A 22368-nucleotide genomic window follows, 5' to 3' on the forward strand; every position below is an offset into this window, starting at 1 on the left:
TACCCACCAGGTGGGGACCCACCAGCAGCTGCCCCTGGTGGGGCAGAAGATGGCACTTCCACTAGCAAAGCCCAAGATACCTTGGTCAGAATCAGACGCTGGATTTAGGATAGAAAAGTTCCAGCCGTGGCTCAGAACAGCCACCTTTCCACTCCCACCACCAAGCAAGCAATGCCTGGGCCATACCAGAATACCTCTGGTTAAAGCCATCAGCCAATGGATGGGACAGCAGAGGGGCTGTGCTCTTCCCCCAGGTATCAGGGCTGAAAGTGAGGGGAGCCTGGCACTGGAGGGAGCACAGCTTGAGCCCTTGCTCTGTTACAGAGAGAAGCAAATGTCAGGGAGGCCCAGGCTGGGGGAGGAATTGGGAACAACAACAACAAAAACCTGCATTTAAATCCTGGCCTAGTACTTCCCAACTGTGGGACTGTGGCCAGTGGTTTTTAACTCTGAGTCTGTTTCTTCATATGAAAAACAGTGACGAAAATACCCATCCCTCGATGGGTGGTGGGCGGATGGTGTGTGTGCATGGTATGGGGTTGAGGCTCAGGGTGTAGCAGTCGCTGGCATTGTCAGCATCACAGGGACACCAGGGACTCAGGTTCAGTCCTGACATCAAGCCTCACTCAGCCTGAGATGAGGAGTCTCCACCAGCTGTCACCCAGCTCAAGGGACGGCATGCAATGGGACACTGTCCCAGGTTCTCCGGAACTGCCCACCCACCCCACATGGTAGAGTCAGATCCTCAGCTGTGGCCCCTGCTCCCCAGGAAGGCACAAATGAAGGGGCCAGTCCAGAGCCATTCTGGGGCTGGGACCCCCTCCACGGAAACATGAGCCCACAGATCAGGTGACGGTCAGTTGGCAGGAGCTTAGCTTCCTGCTGGCGCTGACCCAAGACCCCCTGGCTACCCACATAAACCCTTCTAAGCTGAGACCCCAGTCCTGCCCCAGGATCCCTCCCCAGCCATGTCCTACAGAGGAAAGAACCTGGGTTCAAATGCTGACTCTGTCACTTACAGGCGGTGTGACATTAGGTTTCCTCACCCTTAAAATATAAACACTACCACTTACCTCACTGAATACTAGCACAGTATGCCACACACAGTGGTGAGGGGCTGCCAGCCTTAGCCCATTGAATAAGCCCATCTAACGAGACAGATGTGAGCATTTCTTCCATATAAACCAGGAAATAGAGGATTAGAGACTTTAACTTGCTCAAGGTCAAAGAGCTAGTGGCATGCAGAACTGGGATTTGAACCCACATCCATATGATTTTACAACTCCATCCACATTAATGGATATTTATGTATGGCCTACATCTGTCCATGTCTGCAGATACTGGACACAAAATAGTAAATGAGAGACAAGGTCCTTGTCCTCAGGAGCTGACATCAGGAGAGGAGACAGTAAACAAGACTTCCAGTAGCAGGTGCCATGGAGTGGGTAACTGGGTGGTGGTAGATAGCAACCTGGGTGCAGATGGGGGAGGGATGCCTTACTTAGCCAGGTCAGCAGAAGTCTCTCTTAAGAACTCTGGAGAGATGAGAAATTGGTAGGGGCCCAGGAGGTACAAAGTCCCTAAAGCAGGCCTGACCACAGTGACAGAATCCAGGGGCAGAAGGGAGGCCAGTGAAGACCCTGTATGGAGGCAGGACATGCAGCTGAGCCAGATCATAGGCCCTGAGGCCATGCTAAGGAACGGGATCTTTTTTTCTATGTTTAATAAGAACTACTGGTAAGGTTCAAGCAGGTAGTACAGTGTGATATGATTTATGAATTTTTACTTTTCCTTTAAACTCTAGAGCAATGTAGGGGAATTAAATTATTTATTTATTCACTTATTTTATATCTTAGAGATGGGGTCTTGCTATGTTGCTCAGGTTGGCCTGTAGTGGCTATTCACAAGTGTGATCACAGTACACTACAGCCTCAAATTCCTGGCCTCAAGCAAGCCTCCTGCCTCAGCCTCCTGAGTAGCTGGGAATACAGGTATGCACCACTGCACCTGGCTAGTGCAAATTTTTTAAAGGTCACTGTGGTCTAGGCTGGTGACCACAGCTGTTCATGGCCCTGTTCACATGGTGCTGGATAAAGAGCCTGAGTAGCGTCAGGTGGCACTCAATCAACTTTCCCCAGACCCATCACCCTCAGCATCCGGAGTACTGTGGCCCCAAGCAAATCACCTGTAGGCAGGTTTACTTTTGCTCTGTCCCTACACATGCCTTGTCCCAGTCCCTGAACACACTAGCTGCTCAGAAAATGCCACTTAGTGAGCTGACACCTGTGAGGACAACTGGAAGTTCAAGGGGCTCACGTCAGGGAAATCAGGGGTCCTGGACTGACACTTACCATCTTGGGTGGCGGGAGGTCTGGAAGGCTCTTCTGAGGGGCCGAGGAGTGCTGGCTGGGCTCCCCATTGGGCAGCAGGCCCTGCTCCTCAGGCGCTGCGGGCAGCAAAAGGAAAAGGCTTCAGTGAGGGGTGACCAGCCTTACACAGGGTCTCCTTCCTCAGGAATGCCCGGTCACATGCACCCTGTGAGTTCTTTTTGAGCAGGTGTTAATTACCCAGGCAGGCGGTCCCTGGAACCGAAGTTGTTTTTCCTCCCTCCAGTAACAGGGTGCAGGAGTGCCCCAGCCATGTGCCTGGGGTTTCTGGCAGCCTCTGTACCTGCTCCCCTACCCATCCCATGTCAAAAAAAATGGTCTAGCCACAGAGCTTTGGCCAGCAGAGGAGCTGCCTGGTGGCCACTATATTGAGCCACTCTCAGCATGGACCCTGTGATTATGGCTCTTTCCTCCCACAGTTTACCCGGAAGGCAAGTGACCCCCGCCAGAGTGGCCAACCTCATCTGGATGAGCTCTGCCATGTCCCAGGCTTGGTGAGGGGCAGGAAGTGAAGGAGCCACACTGGGGAAGTGAGGCCACCAACCCTCGGTGCACTTGGAAGGAAAGGTGCCGAAGACACTTCTGAGCCTGTCCATTTCAGCCAGCCCTGGGACAGACAGGCTCAGGCAGGCCCGATATCAGGGATTTGGTGGCTGATGTCTCAAAGACAAGCCTTCAACAGGACTGAGTGCTTTGCCATGCTGTGTTCCCACCCCTCTCTAAGCCTTTGTGGTTAAGTCACAGGCTTGGAAGTTAGGAATTGGAGCTTCTTAGCCTGCCTCTTCTGCAACTAGGCAGCTCTGCATACCTCTGGCCCTCCCCGGGGTCTTGCCAGGCCCCTCCCTGGAGGTTTTAAGGGAAAAGCAGAGAGCAGAACAGAGCAGAAGAGTGAGGCACCATGGAAGACAACATATGTCCTTCCCATGGGAGACAAAACGTTCCGCCAAAGACAGCACCTTTGAACATCATCTTTGACTATTAAGGCAGTTGCTGACACCACCATTTATTTCTCTCTCCTCTTCCTCAAAACAGACTTCTATCAAAAGACATAAAGGCAGAACCGTGGGATCAGCACCACACACAGCTGCTTTCTTCGAACATCTGAATTATGACTTCCTGTTCCTGGGATGATGCTGGGAACAGCCAAAAAGTTTTAGGGCCAGATTCCTTATCCAATGGGCAAGGAGGGGGTGGCCTGTTGAAACATCCTGAAATACATCAACCCAAAATACGACCAACAAAAATGTGGCTTCCAAAAATAACTCCGCCAGGCGGGTCTGTGTGCCGGCTGGGAGGAAAGAGAGGTGGGACAGAACCAGCTTGGACCTTCCCCCATCCCAGGAGTGGCCATCATACCAGCGTCAGTGATCCCAGCCTCATACCTTTGCCTTGAGACTCTGCATTCTGTTGCTTGTTGATGGTCACTTTGTTCATATAAATGTACTCCTCATCAGAGCCTGCAGAAGGAAGGAGACACAGGCTTTGTGTGACTTCATGAAGAGAAAGGGCCTCCAGCTAGAAACCCTGTTACTCCAGAGCTGTTTTCATCTGCCTAGGTTCCAGTAAAAGCACACGCATTTTCAGTGGATTGAAAGAATAGTCCAACATGCAAAGAGCTGACAGATTTCCAAAAGAGAAATGATAAGTTGCTGACTGCTAGTTTTCTAGCCTGACCGAGGGTGTAGGGGCAGGTAAGATACAGAAGGATAGCTTATGGTATAAAAATCCTGCACTTTGGGAGGCCGAGGCAGGCGGATCACTTGAGGTCAGGAGTTGGAGACCAGCCTGGCCAACATGGTGAAACCCTGTCTCTACTAAAAATACAAAAGTTAGCCAGGCATGGTAGCTATAATCCTAGCTACTCAGGAGACTGAAGCAGGAGAATCACTTGAACCTGGGAGGCAGAGTTTGCAGTGAGCTGAGATCGCACCACTGCACTCCAGCCTGGGCAACAGAGTGCAACTCCATCTTAAAAAGAAAAAAAGAAAAGAAAAAAGAAATCCTAAGTTCAAGATCTGCCTTGTATTCCACCAAGTAGAGATGTCTCTGGGCTTCCTAGCATTTCATTTAAATTGTAAAATATTTCCTGTCATTCTCACCCTAGTCTGAATTACTTGAATGGGCTGATCCAGTGTGTATAGATAACCCAGGTCACACTGAGGACCTGGAAGTTTAGTTCGCAGGCCTCTAGGTAGGGGGCCATTGGATGGGTGAAGGGGGACCTGAATAGCCAAATCATGTGATTTCTGAATTTAAAGGGGTATCCTGAGAATAAGAACTGAGGAACCACCAGCCACCTGCTCTACCCTATAGATTATACCCTGCAGTGGCACAATCCATGCCTCCTTTAAAACCACTTCTGTGCAGGTTAAGTCACCTTTCCCATGCCTGCCTGGGCAGAGAAAAGCTGGCCTCCTAACTCTTGCTCCATTTCCAATCCCCCAAGGACCCTTTCTTCAGAAGTCTTCAGAGGAAGCTCATTCTAGTGTTTCTCTTCATCAAAATCCTCTTGAATTTCTTCTGCAGCCTTAATTTGCATTTCCTAGAAACTTGTGGCTGATAAATTCCAGTGGTTAGAGACCGCGTTACTGAGCCAAAGGACCCAATTCTAACCTCTGGCGAAGGAAGCAGTTCAGCGTCACTCTGTTGCACGGCCACAGACCGCCCAAACTCCAGCCAACAGGCCTGCAAAAGCAGGGCCCCGAGAGCCAAGAGGAACAGGAGGGGGCTGGATACAGCCTCAGTGATGAGCACCTGTGGTTGTCATCTTAGTGCCTTGCCCTGCCAGGACCAGTCAGCAATGTTACCCCTGTGCCAGGGACTGCAGCAGTTTATGCAGTTTATGCATAGTGGGAGCTATGAGGTACAAATGGAGTGAACCGGAACTCACAGATTCCCACCCACTGAGACTCAGAGGGGGCTGGGTCAGTCCCTTCTCCAGCACATGGCAGAGGGGAAAAGTGCCCTGCAGGGAGAGGCAGGAGACGGGGTCTCAACCAAAGCTTTGCCATAACGGCATCATTCTGGGCAAAGCACCTAACCCTTGTGCCTCCGTTTTCTTGTCTGCATGACAAAATACTGCCTGTTTCAACTAAACTCTTCAGTTCTCAAGAGTACAAAACTCAGATACTAGGGGGTTTGGAAAGGTAAGGTAACCTTACAACTAAGATGAAAAATGACAGCTTAAAACATGGGACATGACTCAAAGGCTCAACAATAGGAAAATGGTAACAAACCATGGCACATCAACATATATAACAGCAAGTCACCTTTAAAAACTAAATGGGTTACTGAAGAGGGTATAAATTGGCATGGCCATTTTAGAGATGATTTTGGAGGATACATTTTTGTGTTCATATTCTTTGACCCAGCATTTCTACTGCCAGAAACTTATCCTACAGATAAACTCTAGCATTTAAAGAAAATTGTATTTGAGGACATTCACTACAATACTGCATGATTTTTTTTTTTAAAGAATACAACTTATGGCCAGGCACGGTGGCTCACATCTGTAATCCCAGCACTTTGGGAGGCCAAGGTGGGCGGATCACGAGGTCAGGAGATCGAGACCATCCTGGCTAACATGGTGAAACCCCATCTCTACTAAAAAATACAAAAAATTAGCCAGATGTAGTGGTGGGTGCCTGTAGTCCCAGCTACTCAGGAGGCTGAGGCAGGAGAATGGCATGAACCCAGGAGGCAGAGCTTGCAGTGAGCTGAGATAGTGCCACTGCACTCCAGCCTGGTCAACAGAGCAAGACTCCATCTCAAAAAAAAAAAAAAAAAATTCCACTTAAATGTCTACTAATAGGTTAAACATTAGGATTCATCCAGCATTGAACTCTACCCAATCGTGAAAACTAGCAAGGTAGCTCTGTGTCTGTTTACAAAGATACCCAAGACCTAGAGTTTAATTATAAGATCATGTTTCAGAATAGCCAAAAAAGAAACAGTATATGAATTGTCAACACATGGAAATGTGTGCATGCAGCAATTCTAAATATAAAAATAACGTAAAGCAGAAACAGAGGCAAACCACAGCTACTCCAAAATATTCAGATAATGCTGATAAGGATCAGAAAAGGAACTGGAAGAACATAAATAGTGTTCAGTGTTCATTTTATTTTTTTATATCATTAACTAAGTTCACATACCTATACAAAAAAATAAAAGCCAAGATGTTATTGTTTTAAATGTTGGATTCTGAGCAGGTGTTTTCTCTCTAAGATGATGATTTGTAAGTTGCAGAGAAAACTCACACTGGCCACTTCATGAGGGTGCATCAGCCCACCTCGGGTGGGCTGCAGGCTGAGGCTGACTTGGTTTTGATTCTCAGAGGGTTGCTAATCTAGGACTCTCCAGGTTGGGAAGTAAGAGGCTCCCAAGACCTTCTGCAATTGTGGGAAAAATACAGTAAACCTGGCCCTAGACTGGGAGGCCACGGACAGGCAGGCCAGACTGCTCAGTCCTGTCTGGGAGGCGGCAGCCTTGGGCTAGAGAACTTTCTATCATTTACTCAACTATCTGACGAAGTGCATTCAGCATCAGCACTGTGCTAAGTGTTGGGGATACAGCAGAAAACAGATGTTACCTCTGCCTTTGTGAACCCCACAGTCCGGCAGGAGAGACATACCTGAATCTGATCGTTACACAGTGGGTGGGAAATGACTACGGCCTGAAGGTGTTGGGAAGATGAGCTCAAAGTGCTTAGAGGTCTGCAGAGGGTGGTCCTTCCCAGAGAACTGGCATAGGGTGGGGAGGAGGAACATGAACCTCTTTGCTACCACTGGATACAGAACATTTGAAGTGCTTTTGATCAGAGGGGCAGCCACTGAAATGTCCCTGGAGTCTCTGAGGGTGGGGGTGGGAGTGTGAGACAGGAGTAGGGGCTGGTGTGGTGGGGACACAGCTGTCACTGGTGAAGGCTAGAATAGACAACAGGGAGCCAAGCCCTCAATAAACAGATCTTAGTCTATGCCTGGACCTCTCCATCCAGACAAAAAGCAAAGAGGGTAGAAAAATTTGTGTTACACTGAGAAAAAAAGAAACAAAGATCAGAAAACTCAAAGAGGCAATTCCCTTTGTGAAGTGTAAATGCACACATACACATCCTGCCCAAAATGTGTGGAAGTCCCAGAAGCTCAGCCTGTTGGACCACGGCTATCTTGAGATGATCACCTCGCCTCCACCTACAAGTCGCAACAGGCTGAGCTAAGTTTTGGGTAGAGGTGGGCCTGGGAGGCCGAGGGAAAGAACGCTGTAATTTCAGGTGCGGTATGTGTGTTTACGATTCTGTCCTGTGCGATACAACAGTTAACTGCAGTGCAATGGAGCAGGGGGAGATAAGGTTAGGTCCACCTGTCCAGGCCCAAGCCCTGGCTCTGCCCTCAGAGCCGTGTGCCCTCAGGCAAGTGACTTTCAGAGGCTTGGTTTCCTTGTTGGTAAAATGGGAATACACTTTGGGATAAAGGATGAATGATGTCATCCATGTCATTTACTGCATTAAGTACAGGGACACAGAAAGTACACAATAAATGTTGGCTGCTATTGTACCTACTCTGCAGTCTAAGGGGTACAAAGAGGAACAGAAGGGAAGTTCCGTTAAACAGTGGCTATTAACAAGTGGGCTTCGCTTCTGAGAATGCAGGCCCCAGGCCTCAGTGTGGCTGTGCATGGGTGGCACTCTGGAGGTGATTCACCTTGGGGAACCCATGACCAGTTCTCAGCAGCTTCCCACCCCCTACGAGCTGCAGAGTCCACGGAGAGGGGAAGGCCTGACTTTATAAGAGCCGATCAAGGGCAGAACAAAAAGGTCATCCTACAGGAAGCCACATCATAGGTTAATTCAAAAAAGAGACCACATGTAGGAGGCGCTGCCAGAGTGGTTAGCACCAAGATCCACGGGTCAGACTTATCACAAACAGGTGGTTTCCAGTTCCCAACAGAGGTGTTTATCATTGAACATTCAAGGTGGAACATATCGAAGTGGTGTGGGGAGTGTACTTTTTAGAGGATTCCACTGATGAATCCTTCATGGAGTGAATCATCCCCCTCCAACTTTCCCACTTTGTAATGTAGATTTCCCATCTGTGTTCCCACGACGGGCTGCTTTGATGTGCTGTTGACCAGCACTCCCGGCGGCAGGCAGGCGGACGCTCCCTACAAAGCCTTCAGGAGCATGGGAAGCTGCAAAGTCTGAAGGAAAACACCTCTGATGAGAGGCTAAGGCAGATGATTCCTCCAGAAGAGAAGACAGATGGGCATATAGCGACATGCCTCGGCTTTACGACTGCTTATTCAGAGAATAGGAACTAGTTCCACAGGGAACAGGGAAGGGGAAAGTCCTTGAAATGTAGCCTGGCAGATTCAGGTTGGACACAAGGAAGCATTTCTGGACTGTGATGGCCGGGGCAGGTGGAGACTTCCCTTCCCTGGCAGGACTTGGCCTGTTCCCGCTGGGAGGCAGATGGATTAGATGCCCTCGCACGGTCCCTGACCGTCCCCAAACAGCATTTCCAGTTCTCAAACATCTGACATAAAAATCAACTCAACTGTTATGACTTCACAAAAAGGGTTTTCCTTTTTTAAAAGAATCTGAATTTGCCAGAAATAAAACCATATGTCCACAAGACGACTTTTTCAAGAATGTTCCTAGCCGCCTCCTTCGTAATAGTTCAAATCTGTGAACAACCCAAATGGCCATCAGTAAGTGAAAGGATAAACAGATTGTAATGTATTCACAGAATGGAATACTACTCAGCAATAAAAGGAACAAACTACAGATACACTCAACAGCATGGATGAATCTCCAGAGAAGCCAGAAATACAGTACACATCGTATGAATCCATTTATACAGAACTCCAGCACAGGCAATATCAACCAGCACAATGGTTGCTTGTGTTGGGCGGCTGGGAATGGCCAAGACAGAACTCTCTGGATGATAGAAATGTTCTATATCTTGTTTTGGGTGATGAGGACACAAGCGTATACAATTATCAAAACTCACTGAATTATTTCACATATGTGCACTTTGTACGTAAACGATCTCAATTTTAAAAAGACAGAAAAATCATGGACTCAGGGTTCTGTAATTTACAAAGTCTTCCAACTATGTTTTCCCTTGGGTTGTATAATATTGGGCAGGTTAAACTCTCCAGGTCTCAGTTTCCCCCTCTATAACAACAGCACCAGCCTCACAGGGATGTCTTAAAGATGAAATGGGTTATTACATGTGCTCAAGGGAATGCTCATTAAGCCCTAGCTATTATTATAATTTATTATTCCATCTCTACTTTCAACCAGCATGGAAGAGTGCTTTGAAAATACTTCGTTTAAAACCTCACTCGTGGGCTGCTGTGTCAAGTGGCCAGAGATTTCTGGGGCTCTGGCCCAACTCGGGTCAGTCCTGCACCATTGTTATGGGGTGAAGTGTGTCCCCTGAAAATTCATATATTAAATCCTAGCACCCAGTATACCTTGGAATATGATTGCATTTGGAGATAGGGTCTTCAAAGAGGTAACTAAGTTAAAATAAGATAATTAGGGTGACCCTAATCGACTATGACTGATATCCTTATAAAGAGAGGAGATTAAGGCCAGGCATGGTGGCTCACGCCTGTAATCCCAGCACTTTGGGAGGCTGAGGTGGATGGATCACCTGAGGTCAGGAGTTTGAGACCAGCCTGGCCAACATAGTGAAACCCTGTCTACTAAAAATACACAATTAGCTGGGCATGGTGGTGGGCGCCTGTAATCCCAGCTACTCCGGAAGCTGAGGCAGGAGAATCGCTTGAACCTGGGAGGTGGAGGTTGCAGTGGACTGAGATCATGCCACTGCACTCCAGCCTGGGCAACAGAGCAAGACCCCGTCTCAAAAAAAAAAAAAAAAGAGAGAGAGAGAGATTGGAGATTAGGGTCAGGCATGGTGGCTCACGCCTGTAATCCCAGCACTTTGAGGGGCCCAGGCAGGGCGGATAGCTTAGCTTGAGCCCAGGAGCTCAAGACCAGCCTGGGCAACATGGCGAAATCCCATCTCTACAAAAAAAAAATACAAAAAAAAAAAATAGCTGGGCATGGTGGCATGTACCTGTAGACCCAGCTACTTGGGAGCCCAGGAGGTTGAGGCTACAGTGAACCATGATCGTGCCACTGCACTCCAGACTGGGTGACAGAGTGAGCCCCTGCTTCAAAAAAGTTAATTAAAAGAAGAGGTGACTGGGACACAGACACAGAGAAAAACCCATGTGAGGACACAGAGAGAAGACAGCCATCAGCCCGCCAGGGAGAGAGGCCTCAGAAGGGAACAAACCTATTGATACCTTGATGTTAGACTTCTGGCCTCCAGAAGTGTGAGAAAATAAGTGTCGTTTATAGCACCCAGCCTGTGATCCTTAGCTATGGCAGCCTGCACTGACTCACAACCATCTCTGTTGGCGTGGAGGCCTCTGCACCACCCAGGGCCCACACTCACTGCTGCTTTTGGTGTAAAGCCGGAGGAGCTCTGCCAGGCAGCTCTTCTTCACCAGTGCTGTGCTGCTCAGGTTCTCCTGGTCAAGAATCTTGAGGAAGTCATCCAACTCTGTCAGCAGCTGTTCCAGGGCTAGGGACAGGAAACAGAAGAAACTTATAGCGGCTGCCCTCTCTCCAAAGCCCAGCTCAGATACACCTCGGGACCCTGCAGCCTCCTACCTCAAACCCTCTGGTCCCAAGAGCAAGGGTTTGGTGTGAGGTCTAGCAGCGTATGGGGGGACTGGGCAGAAGATGGGATTCTCAGCTCCAGGGCCACAGGGAGAGAGAAACAGGCCCTTGGCTTGGAGATGAACAGCCTCCGCTGAAGCCCCAGCCCTACCAGGTGCTGGAAGAGTGACAACGGCCTCGTCGGCCAACTTTCTATCTCCTCCACTGCAAACGCCTGCCCTCACAGGGCTCTTGTGAAAACTAAGAGAGCACTACTTCCAAAATGCTTTGAGGGCCGTTGAGCTCTGCTCTTAGAGCTGTGGCTAGAATGAGGGTTACTCTCATCTTGATCCTCTCCGGGTGGCTTTGGGCCCATTTACTTCTTAAGTCTTTTAGGTCAAATGCTTTGTAAAGTTCCTTCCAGTTCTGAAGCTCTATGGTTGTAAGCCTCGCCTTGGCTTGGCTGCACGGCTTTAAAGTACGAATCTGTTCACAGGTTGGCCATGATTAAAAGCCACACCTGGGCCAAGCACAGTGGCTCACACCTGTAATCCCAGCACTTTGGGAGGCTGAGGCGGGTGGATCACAAGGTCAGGAGATTGAGACCATCCTGGCCAACAGGGTGAAACCCCCGTCTCTACTAAAAATACAAAAATTAGATGGGCATGGTGGTGTGCACCTGTGTTCCCAGCTACTTGGGAGGCTGAGGCAGGAGAATCGCTTGAACCCGGGAGGCGGAGGTTGCAGTGAGCTGAGATCACACCACTGCACTCCAGCCTGGTGACAGAGCAAGACTCCATCTCAAAAAAAAAAAAAAGAAAAGAAAAGAAAAAGGCCACACCTGGTATCTCAGAAGCCCTACCTGGCCTCCAAAGCCCTGCAGACTGAAGCAGCCTCCCCCGTGGTCACTGTCATACTCCACAGCCCGGACACGGCACCCCTCTTTCCTTCTCTGGTCTTCAAACATCATGGTCTTCTCCCCCTCTGCTAAATCACACTTGTCCCTGTGTTACCAGTGGTAGTTATCCGTATAGATCTGCAGCTACCTCAATTCTTGCCTCCTCAGAAGAAAGAATTTGAGGGGCATAAGGGAGAAGGGGAAACTGAGACAAGTCTCAGAGCAGAAGTGAAAGTTTATTAGAAAGCTTTAGAACAGTAAGGAAAGGAAAAGAAGCAAAGTTCAACTTGGAAGACGGCTACGTGGGTGACCTGAGAAAACAAGTGTGAGGCTTGACCGCTAGACTTGGGGTTTTCTACGCTGGCATACTTCTGGGATCTTGCCTTACTTCTCCCACTCCTGAGATCTTATTGGGAAGCTGCTGATTGCTTTCAGGTGTTTTCTATGAGGAGCCTGCCTTTCTCTGGCACTAGCTGTGACCAATCATTCCTTTAGAGAAACAGTTAACAACTAACTGCCTGACCATCACCTGGTGGTCATCCAACACTCCTAGTGTGTGGGGCGGGGTGGGGAGCCCTCTCCTGCCTGCTCATACCTAACTAGCTATCCGCTGTAACACCTCAGGTCTTGGTCTAGATAACATTCCTCCTGAGACACCTTCTCTGGGCCTCTTTAACAGATCCATGTTACCAGCACTGGACTCTGTGGTGGGCCCCTAATGATATTCATGACCTAACCCCTCGAATCTGTGAATATGCTACTTGACGTGGCAAAGGGACTTCACAGATGTGATTTAATGAGGAGATTATCCTGGTTTGTGCAGGTGAGCACAGTGTAATCACAGTGGCTCTTCTAAGGGGGGAGGTAGGAGGGTAAGAATCAGGGAGATAAGATGCTACCATGTTGGCTTTGGGGATGGAGGAAGGGATCATGAGCCAAGGAACACAGGTGGCTTCTGGAATCTGGAAAAGGTGAAGAAGTAGATTCTTTCCTAGAACCTCCAGGAGGAATAGAGCCCTGTGGCCACCTCTCAGATTCTGATCTCCAGAACTGTAGATTAACGAGTTCGTGTTGCTTTATGTCACTAAGTTTGGTAATTTGTTACCGCAGCAATAAGAAACTGAGACATCCTCTCACAGCTCTGACTGCATCACAGGGTAGCTGTCTGTGTCACCATTTAGCTGCAAGCTCTAAGGACAGGCTTTGTATGGAGCTCACATTTCCAGGGCCCAGCACAATATCCAATAAATATTTGTTGACTAAATGAGTAAATGAAAGCAAAGCAAATCTCTCCACTTACTTTGTACATGAAAGAATCCCATGGCTGAATTATAAGAAAAATAAATTAGTGGCCTAGATTAAGAGTAAAGAGAAGTCCACTAAAAATCCAGGTATCTGGCAGGTCCTATCTAGCCAAAATACTGGAACAGATGGGATTTTAAAAAGCATCTCCTCTACTTATCTAGCTTACATAATACAGTCACAACACTGAGAACCCAAACAATTCTTCCCCCAAATGGCCTCCATGAAACCAACTCCTAGAGTTTACTGCATGAATGAGCTGTTCTGAAACCTGGACCCCAGCAACTTGCCCACCATCCAGAACCCTTGGCACCTCCTGCTTTCCTCGTGATCACTCTGCTCCAGACCAGCATGAGCTCCCCGTCTGCATGGGCAGCCTTTCATTTGTGTCACTCTAGAGGCAAGTCAGTGGCTCAGGAGAAACAGGCACTTTGTGGGAAGCCTGCACTCATTTGCTCACCTCACCCCTGCTCCTTTGTCTCCCTGGCATTGCTGGTCAGCCCCACCATGACACTGAGCAGATTTACAAATAACCAGCAAGGAGGGAGGGAGGGAGGCTGGCACTGGGCTCACCAGAGTGCAGGGCAGAGACTAAGCTCTTCCAGGTAGTTAAGTGTTTGCACAAAGAGCATGGGTCACAGGAGCTTCTCAGCAGACAGAGAAGCATCCGCGGGATCAGTTACTATGGGCATCACTAGAGGTTGCACCTGGCAAAAGTTGCCCTGTTGCCCTTGACCTTAACCAGTAGGGCCTCCCACCATCTGACCCAGGGGAGCTTCTCTGCTGGAGCTGGAGGCCCCAGCCCCATGCCCTGCTGTGACCAGACTTGCTCACCAAGGGCCAAGAGCCGCACTGCCAGCATCACCACACCCTCATCCAAGGCAATGGTGCTGCTGGGCCTGGATGACTGAGCCGAACCAGAGAAGAACGGGAGACAACACCAAGGCGGAGAAACTGAATTAAACAAGGAAATGAAAGGAGCGCGATGATGGCAAAATTCCAACTCTTGCCTGAGATAAAGTGAGGAGGGACCATAATCCAGCCTTATAAATGAGAGCCCTGTTGGTCTGCAAACAAACATTTCCTACTATGAAGTCCATGAGCATTGACTCAGCATCTGCTAGGCTGGCCCACAGAAGCATTTAAAAGAAAGAAGAAAGCATGTTCTCCCAACTAAAAGGCCTTAGCTTGTGTTGCGTTTTGTTACTAACAGCTATTCATGAGTTTCCTGTCGGCCACAGGAACTCAAAAGCAGTGAGCTTAAAGAAGCCAAACCAGGGAAAATAAATGGAGGACAACGACAGTGAGCCTTGAACTCAGCTTCAGGGGACAAGGGAAAGTGAAAGGGCCTTGCAAGGCAATCGGGGTCTCAAGCTGCATTTTTCCTGACTTCTGAACTTCTCAAGGCTGTCCCTCTGCTGCCACTTCAAAAAAAACCCATAAAAACTGTAAGTATCTTTTCACATCCGCATCCTTGGCTATTCCCAAAAGCTGCCCAATTCCTGGAAAATAGCCTTTGTTTCTATTTCACGTGAGCCAATATGTACCAAGCCAAAGGGTGGAAAGTGCCGGGCCTGGCCCTGGGGAAACAAAGGTGACCCCAAGGGGTCCTCAGCCCTTCCAGAGGCCTAGTGAACCCAGGGTGAGAAGAGAACTAATCAAGGGATGTCTCCAAGGACCAGCAATGCAATAAGGAAAGTGAGGCAAACTCTGAGTTTATCAGGAAAAGGAATTGTAGCTCATCATTGAGGAATGCATAGGAGCTCACTGGAAAGGGGCAGAGGCATTTTAAGAAGAAGGGATGGCTGGGCACAGTGGCTCACGTTTGTAATCCCAGCACTTTGGGAGGCCAAGGTGGGCGGATCACCTGAGGTCAGGAGTTCGAGACCAGCCTGGCCAACCTGGCAAAACCCTGTCTCTACTAAAAATACAAAAACTAGCCAGGGGTGGTGGCGTGCACCTGTAATCCCAGCTACCCGGGGGGCTGAGGCAGGAGAATCGCTAGAACCTGAGAGGCGGAGGTTGCAGTGAGCCGAGATCACACCACTGCCCTCCAGCCTGGGCAACACAGCAAGACTCCATCTCAAAAAAAAAAAAAAAAGGGATGAGATGCTCAGAAAACTTGAGCCCTGAAAGTACATGTGTTTGGGAAACCACCCAGTGGCTCTGTGTATCGGGGGAACATGGAGCATCGAGGTGGGTGGGGGTGGGCCTCAAAGGGGAGAAGGTGGGCTCTGAGGCCAAAACTGTGGATTGGGGGTGATGCAGATGAAGAGGGCTTTATTATTCTGCTCAGAAGTTGGTGCCTTATTCTGCAGGGTCATGCAAGGCTGTTCTTTAAGCAGACTAGAGAGAATAATCCTGAAGCTGTGGGTCCTCAAGAGGATGGATGGAAGGGGACTGGCAGTGGAGGCAGGGAGGCCATCATTCCACTAGTGCATATGGAATGATGAGGGTGTGAGCTCATCATGGCAGCTGGGCACCATGCCATCAGCTGTGCCCCTACCACCTCAATTCTCACCACCACCCTGCAAGTGCACAGCTGTGGGAATGGGCTAAGGAGGCTGAATTACAACCCAATTTGGCCACATCCCTGATGAGTAGCGGCACGGGGGATCAAATCCAAGCATATCCAAGTTCAAAGCACTTGTGTCTGCCATCCATCCGTTGGCTGTAGTCATTCCCAGGGAGCCAGGAAAGTGTATCTGAGTCATGGCCCCTGCCCATCAGTCCTTCATACTCCACAAGGCAAAGGGTGTGGGGATGAAGAGAAAGAGTGGACTGGAGACATGAGACAGGGAGAGCCCACAGGACCTGCCAATGTAGGCACTGGGTGGTGGAGACGCAGAAAGCCATCAGACACTGTGGTGAACCAGGCAGCCGTGGTGCCTGCCCGATGTAGGCACTGGGTGGTGGAGACGCGGACAGCCATCAGACACCGTGGTGAACCAGGCAGCCGTGGTGCCTGCCCATCGGGGAGCGGGTGGGCCAGCCAGATGTGTGGGGAAGAGCAGCTCTTGGGTGCTGTCTGCTGAGGACAATGTCGAGACCCTCCTTTTCTTCTAGGCTGTGGCAGGTAAAGGGGAAGCCCCAGGGTTGAAGGAGCGCAGGCCCGGGGATGAGAGAGAGTCAAAAGGGAAGGATGTTCCTTCCCTTCCTCTCTGGATCCATATCATTGTTCCAGGTCCAGCCAGGCCCCTTCTCCAGAAAGCCACTGTGACCAGCGGCACTCAGCTCTCTTGCTGGTGTCTGCCTCCCTAGGTTGTGGACTGTCAAAACCAGTTGCGCATAGTCGTCTGGGTGTGTGTCTATCTCCAGGGCAGAAGCTCTTTCCGGTCAAGGGTCAAGATTTATAGATTTGGGTGTCGGACAAGGTGCTAAGCACACAGGAGGCCATCGGCGATTCTCCTCCAGACACACCCTTTCGGGATCCAGCCACAGGCTTGGGGAAATAACAATCAACAAAGGCAAGGCCCCAGAGTGCCAACCTCAGTGACATTTATCAACCCCCGGGGCTGGGAGGGGTGGGCATCCCTTAGAGGAATGTGGCTATTGCCCTGAGGCCCTGGAACTCGCTCACCACATTTCCTTTCTCCCCCACCATCCCCCACACTTTCATTTCGGTCTCTTCCTCGTCCTCCTGTGGAGCGAGGGAGAAATAAATGTGTTGTTCATTCTGGAAACTGTAGGCCCTTGTGCAGGCTTTCCATCCCGGCTCTGTTAAAGTTCAGGGTTGTCTGCTTAGGGTCAATAAGATTCTTGTTTGAGACTTCCAAGGCCCACGCAGGGCTGGGCGGTTCAACTGCTCGATTCATTGCCCTCCTCTGGGGTGAAGCTCTTCCTCCAGATGACCTCCTCCCCCAGCTTTTCTCATCTTGAGGCTGTCTTGCTTTTTGGTCACTAAGTTCCCAACCATAAACGTCTTCCCAACATGCCGAAAAAGCCACTCTTCACGGTTTCCCTGCTGTTCTATGCACACATTTTTATTTATTCAGCTGCATTTGCTGAAGACCTGAGATGGAGCATGATTTTCCCTCCCAATGTCAAACTGAGCAGACCTGCGCTTTATATAGAAAGACTGCATCCCTCTGCCCCAACAGTTCCCAAGATCAAGCCACTGAGTGTATTATCCTCATGAGCCCAACTGCTGGGGGGCAGTCAGTGTTAGGAGCCTTGTGAAGCTTTCTGTGAGAAGCAACAGCATCCTATAGATGCCAGGGAGGGTGGAAAATGTCGAAGATCTTCCTCCTGATCAGAGAGAGCTCTCAAGTTCTCAAGATGAGCTTCTGGAAAAATACACTCCTCACACCACCTAAGAAGGGTGACCTCAGAGCAAATGCCCCTTGTCTTCAAAAATGCAAAACACTGAGTCAGCCTTTACCACGTATCTACTATACGTCTGGCCTGTTCATAGAAAGTGGGATTTTTTTCTTATTTTTATTTTACTTTACTTTTTTTTTTTTTTTTGAGACAAGGTGTCGCTCTGTCATCCAGGCTGGAGTGCAGTGGTACAATCATGACTCACTGCACCCTTGACCTCCCAGACTCAAGTGAGTCTCCTTGAGTAGCTGGGACTATAGGCATGTACCACTTGAGACTATATGGTCTCAAGTAGCTGGGACTATAGGCATGTACCACCACGCCCTGCTAATTTTTAAATTTTTTGTAGAGACAGAGTCGTGCTATGTGGCCCAGGCTGGTCTTGAGCTCCTGGCCTCAGGGGATCCTCCTGCCTTGACCTCCCAAAGAGTGTGAGCCACCACACCCAGCCTTCTTTTTTTTTCGTGATGGTAAAATACAGATAATATAAAATTTACTACTTTAACCATCTTAAAGTTTACAATTCAGTGGTGTTAAGATTCCCAATGTGTGCAACCATTACCACTATCTAGTTCCAGAACTTTTTTTATTACCTCAAAGGAGAACTCATTAGGCAGTGACTTCCGTATTTCCCCCTAGGCTCAGATGCTGGCAACCGCAAATCTGCTTTCGGTCCAGTGGATTTGCCTATTGTGGGTATTGCATACACATTTTGCATCTGGCTTCTTTCCCTTAGCATTATGTTTTCAAGGTTCATCCATGTTGTAGTAGGTATGGCTACTTCCTTCCTTCTTAAGACTGAGTACAATTCCATTATATGGATATACTACATTCTACTTACCCATTCATTGTTGATAAGGCAATGGCTTTTTTAAACAAAAAACTTTTTTATTGGGATATAATTTAAATACAGTAAACGCTCCTGTTTTTACTGTGAAATTCTATTTGTTTTGAGAAACACCCTCAGCTGTGTTAGGCACAGAACCTTCCCACTACCCGAGAAAGTTTCTTTGTGCCTTTTATAGGCAGCCCCCTCCCTACTCCCACAGCATGGCAGCAGGAATAGCTTTCGGAGTCTGACTTCTTTTACTTAACATAAGGCATATGAGATTCATCCCGGTTGTAATGCATGAGAAGTTTGCTCCTTTTTCTTGGTACATAGAATTCCATCGTGTAGATGTAGGAAGAATCTTTATAGCCCCTCTGCCGGGCACTTCTGCACAGAACAGCAGTTCCTGCTTTCCCACACCAGATTGCCATGCTCTCAAAGGCACCTCACTGCTGACTTTACAGGACGTGCTCTACTTTAAGTTCACGCAATGTGTGGCCCCTCAGAGGCATGCATACAAGAGGTAAAGCCGTGATTCTCAGCCCGGGCTGCACACTGGAATCACTGGGGAAACTTATAAGAATCCTGATGCCTGGGTGCACCCCCAGAATTCTGCTGTCATTCCTCTGGGTGTGACCTGGGGCAGCACTTTTCAATCTTCCCAGGTGAGTCTAATGCACAGCCAAGGTCAAGAACTGCCTAGCTAAAGTTGTGATGATTTGCTTTATGAAGTCTTTTTACCTAATAAAATTATGTGTAAAGTTCCTTAAAATGCAAACTTTCAAAGTGCTCCTATATGATCCTTCTGATCTACATGTAGAACTTTCTAGGCTCATGCCTGTTATAGAAAGTCAGATATATTTCAAAATACATTTTCTCCTAAAGTCCTTTTCCTTCTGGACAGTAAGAGTGCAGAAGGCCAGGCTGGGGCTAGGTGCAGTGGCTCACACCTGTAACCCCAGCACTTTGGGAGGCCGAGGTGGATGGATCACTTGAGGTCAAGGGTTTGAGACCAGCCCGGCCAACATGGCAAAACCCCGCCTCTACTAAAAATACAAAACTAAGCTGGGCATGATGACACACACCTGTAATCCCAGCCACTCAGGAGGCTGAACCATAAGAATCACTTGAACCCAGGAGGTGGAGTTTGCAGTGAGCCGAGATCGCACCATTGCTCTCCACTCCAGCATGGGAAACAAGAGTGAAACTCGGTCTCAAAAAAAAAAAAAAAAAAAAGAAAAGAAAAGAAAAGAAAAACAAAAAAGAAAAAAGAAGACTGAGCCAGGTGTGGTGGCATGCACCTGTAGTCCCAGCTACCCTGGAGGTGGGAGGATTGCTTGAGCCCAGGAGTTCAAATCCAGCCTGGGCAACATAATGAGAGCTTGTCTCTTGGAAAAAAAAAAAAAAAAAAAGAACACAGTGTAGAAGGCAAGGGTCAAGATGTCTCAAGATATCTATATGTTTACATATCACTGTACTCAGTTTTTTGTCCTGCTTAAGCTCTTATCCCTGAAAATCAGCACCCAAAGCAGACTGTAGTCATTTCTGCCTGCTTGAAACTCAGTAAACTGAGCCAGAAATGTAAATAACTTTCTCCAGTGTAAATACTCAAGAAGTTTTTCTTTATCTCCATCTCCAAGAAATGGCAAGGGGGGCGGGGGGGTTTGCTTCACTTGCTAGCACTGTGAATGCTCTGCTCCCGCCAAGCCTGGCCTGCAAGGGTCATCTTGCCATCATTTTGCAAGATCTGCTTTTTCTCACCTATCTTTGAGTCTCATCACTTAAAACACTTTCCCCAGGAACAGCCCACCCTCCACATTCCCAGATTAGCCGTTGAAACTGAGACGGGACAGATGCTGGGCCGTGGCTTGCACTACTGGAAAAACAACTTGAGTTGCTCACTGCCGACCTCTCCAGTGGAACAAAACTCCCCAAGAGCAGAATTCCAACCCCAGCTTAGGAGCCAGCTGGAACCAGAGCTTCTCAGACAGGGCCTTTGAAAATTCACATAGTCACAGCTGAAGACATGAAACCAAGCACAGAGAAGGAGAAAAGACCTCAGTCCTACCAAGGGCCACATCCACTCTGTCTGGAACTGCCCAGAAGCACTACCTGTCCATCCGGCCCAATAGCACACAGGGCTATTACTTGACAATTCAGCCGTCTTTATTGTTCTCTGTTGTCCCATGGATGCAAGTCCTTTGTCCCCAAATGAAATTGAAACTTCTGTGTGGGTAGGGACTATATCTTCTGGTTTGATTTCCTCCCCCTCTGTGCCTAGATAGTGCTTTGCTAAGGTCAGTGCTTGGAGAACATCTGCCGAACATAAGGATTCTAAACAGATAGACAGACACATACTACCTGCCTTCACTAACGAAACCTCCTCCTATTTAAAGGTTCTGGGCTGGTCAGTCCAGTAGACCTGGGCAAAGGGCTCACAAGTCCCATCCGGGCCAGTTAACATCTCTAAAACGAGCCACCAGAGGCAGCCCCTGGCAGCTGATGGGCTGGAAGGACAGGAGGCATCTCACTCTTGGATGGTACTCTGATGGGAGAATTTTCTCAAGGGTACAGGTGGGAAGGGCATGGAGGTGGCCTGCTCCCCTAGGGATCAGAATCAGAGAGAACCCACGGTGAAAGAAACCCGACCCCTGAGGTACTCCAGCAGTTCAGAGGGCACGTGAGGGCAGACTCGAGACACTCCAGGTTCCAGCGGCCACCAGGGACCAGACCAGACAAAGAGGCTTTGGGTCCCGGGAGGCCTTTGTTCCTCAGCCCATTTAAGACATTCCTTAAATGCAATCTACCAGAAGAGTGGCTTCATTCAGAGCCAGCGGGGGCCAGTTATGCGGGTGGGAGGCACAAAGGTTTGCCTGGGTATCTCCCTGTGCGGCAAGTCCCACAACCAGCACAAACCACTTTAGCCTCAGAACAAGAGGCTGATGGGGGTCACTCGAGTTCACATTGGAAAGGCTGTGTTGGATAGGAAAAAAGAAGGCTGGAAAATGATAACAGCAATTATCTTTTGGTGGAGGGGCTATGGGAAATTTTCACTCCTTCTTTACAGCCTCCCCTATTCCTCAACACAGAAGAGCATGGAGTTTTTACGCAGAGAAAAGAAGTTGTGCAGTGGCCGCTATGTTTTCATTTGGAGCCGTAAATCTAAGGTTGTCCCTGTTTACTTGATATTTGTATCAGAGAAAAAAGACACATATTAAAGATGGATGGAAGGGGGAAAATCACCGTATGTCCAGATTTACTGTTTCCTTCCAGCATTTGGCAAAAGTAATGAGACACCATTGGACTGGTGTGCTGGTCGGGACCTTTTCATCCTGTCCAGGCCCCTGCCTCCAAGCAGGTCAAAATCAGCCCCAGCAATCCAAAGTGACCACCACTCTGAGGTTGGAGTCAACCGGGGGGAGGCACACGAGGCTGATTAGGTGCCCACTGGACCACCAGGCAAAAGCCCTTCCTTGGGGCTTCAAGGAACCTGGGCAGGAGAAACGAAGGCCTCCTGGGCCACCCCCCTGCCCCAAGCCTCTTTGGCCCCTGGTGGCTGCTGGAAACTGCAGTGTCTCTCACTTGAACTTATGCGCCCTCTGAACCGGAAGTGCCCTAAGAGTCAAGTTCCCCTTGCCCTGGGTTCTTGATCTTGCAAGAAGCAGCCACCTCCGCCCTTCCCACAGGTACCACATTCCAGATTCAAATTGCCTAAATATTAGTTCCACATCTTGGCTCACTCTTGGCTGCACCATATACTGGCTGTGTGGCCTTGGGGAGCTTAATGAGCCTCTCTATGCTTCAGTTTCCTGGTGTGTAAAATAGGGCTAATAATAGTACCTAGGGATTAGTTCGTGGGATTAATGTGAAGATCACAAAATAACCTTATACTAAATTAAAGTGCTTATACTAAACTAAATGTTAGTTGCTAAATAAAACCCTCATTCCTCTTATA

General features: G+C 48.8%; 1 protein-coding gene across 12 annotated transcripts in view; it reads right to left on the reverse strand.

The window, feature by feature from the left end:
- The window catches only part of AFAP1L2 (actin filament associated protein 1 like 2), a 109600-nt gene that overhangs the window by 34427 nt on the left and 52805 nt on the right, over positions 1-22368 (reverse strand). For all 12 annotated transcript variants that reach the window (XM_057298785.2, XM_034931536.4, XM_024930431.5 and 9 more), the window contains 3 exons: positions 10859-10987; positions 3770-3844; positions 2352-2446 (listed from right to left, as the gene is read on the reverse strand). In XM_057298785.2, coding sequence (XP_057154768.1) covers positions 2352-2446; positions 3770-3844; positions 10859-10987 — 299 coding nt within the window. The remainder of the gene's footprint in view (positions 1-2351; positions 2447-3769; positions 3845-10858; positions 10988-22368) is intronic.

This window comes from Pan paniscus, chromosome 8, assembly GCF_029289425.2.
Source record: "Pan paniscus chromosome 8, NHGRI_mPanPan1-v2.0_pri, whole genome shotgun sequence".
In the NCBI taxonomy this organism is placed as follows: Eukaryota; Metazoa; Chordata; class Mammalia; order Primates; family Hominidae; genus Pan; species Pan paniscus.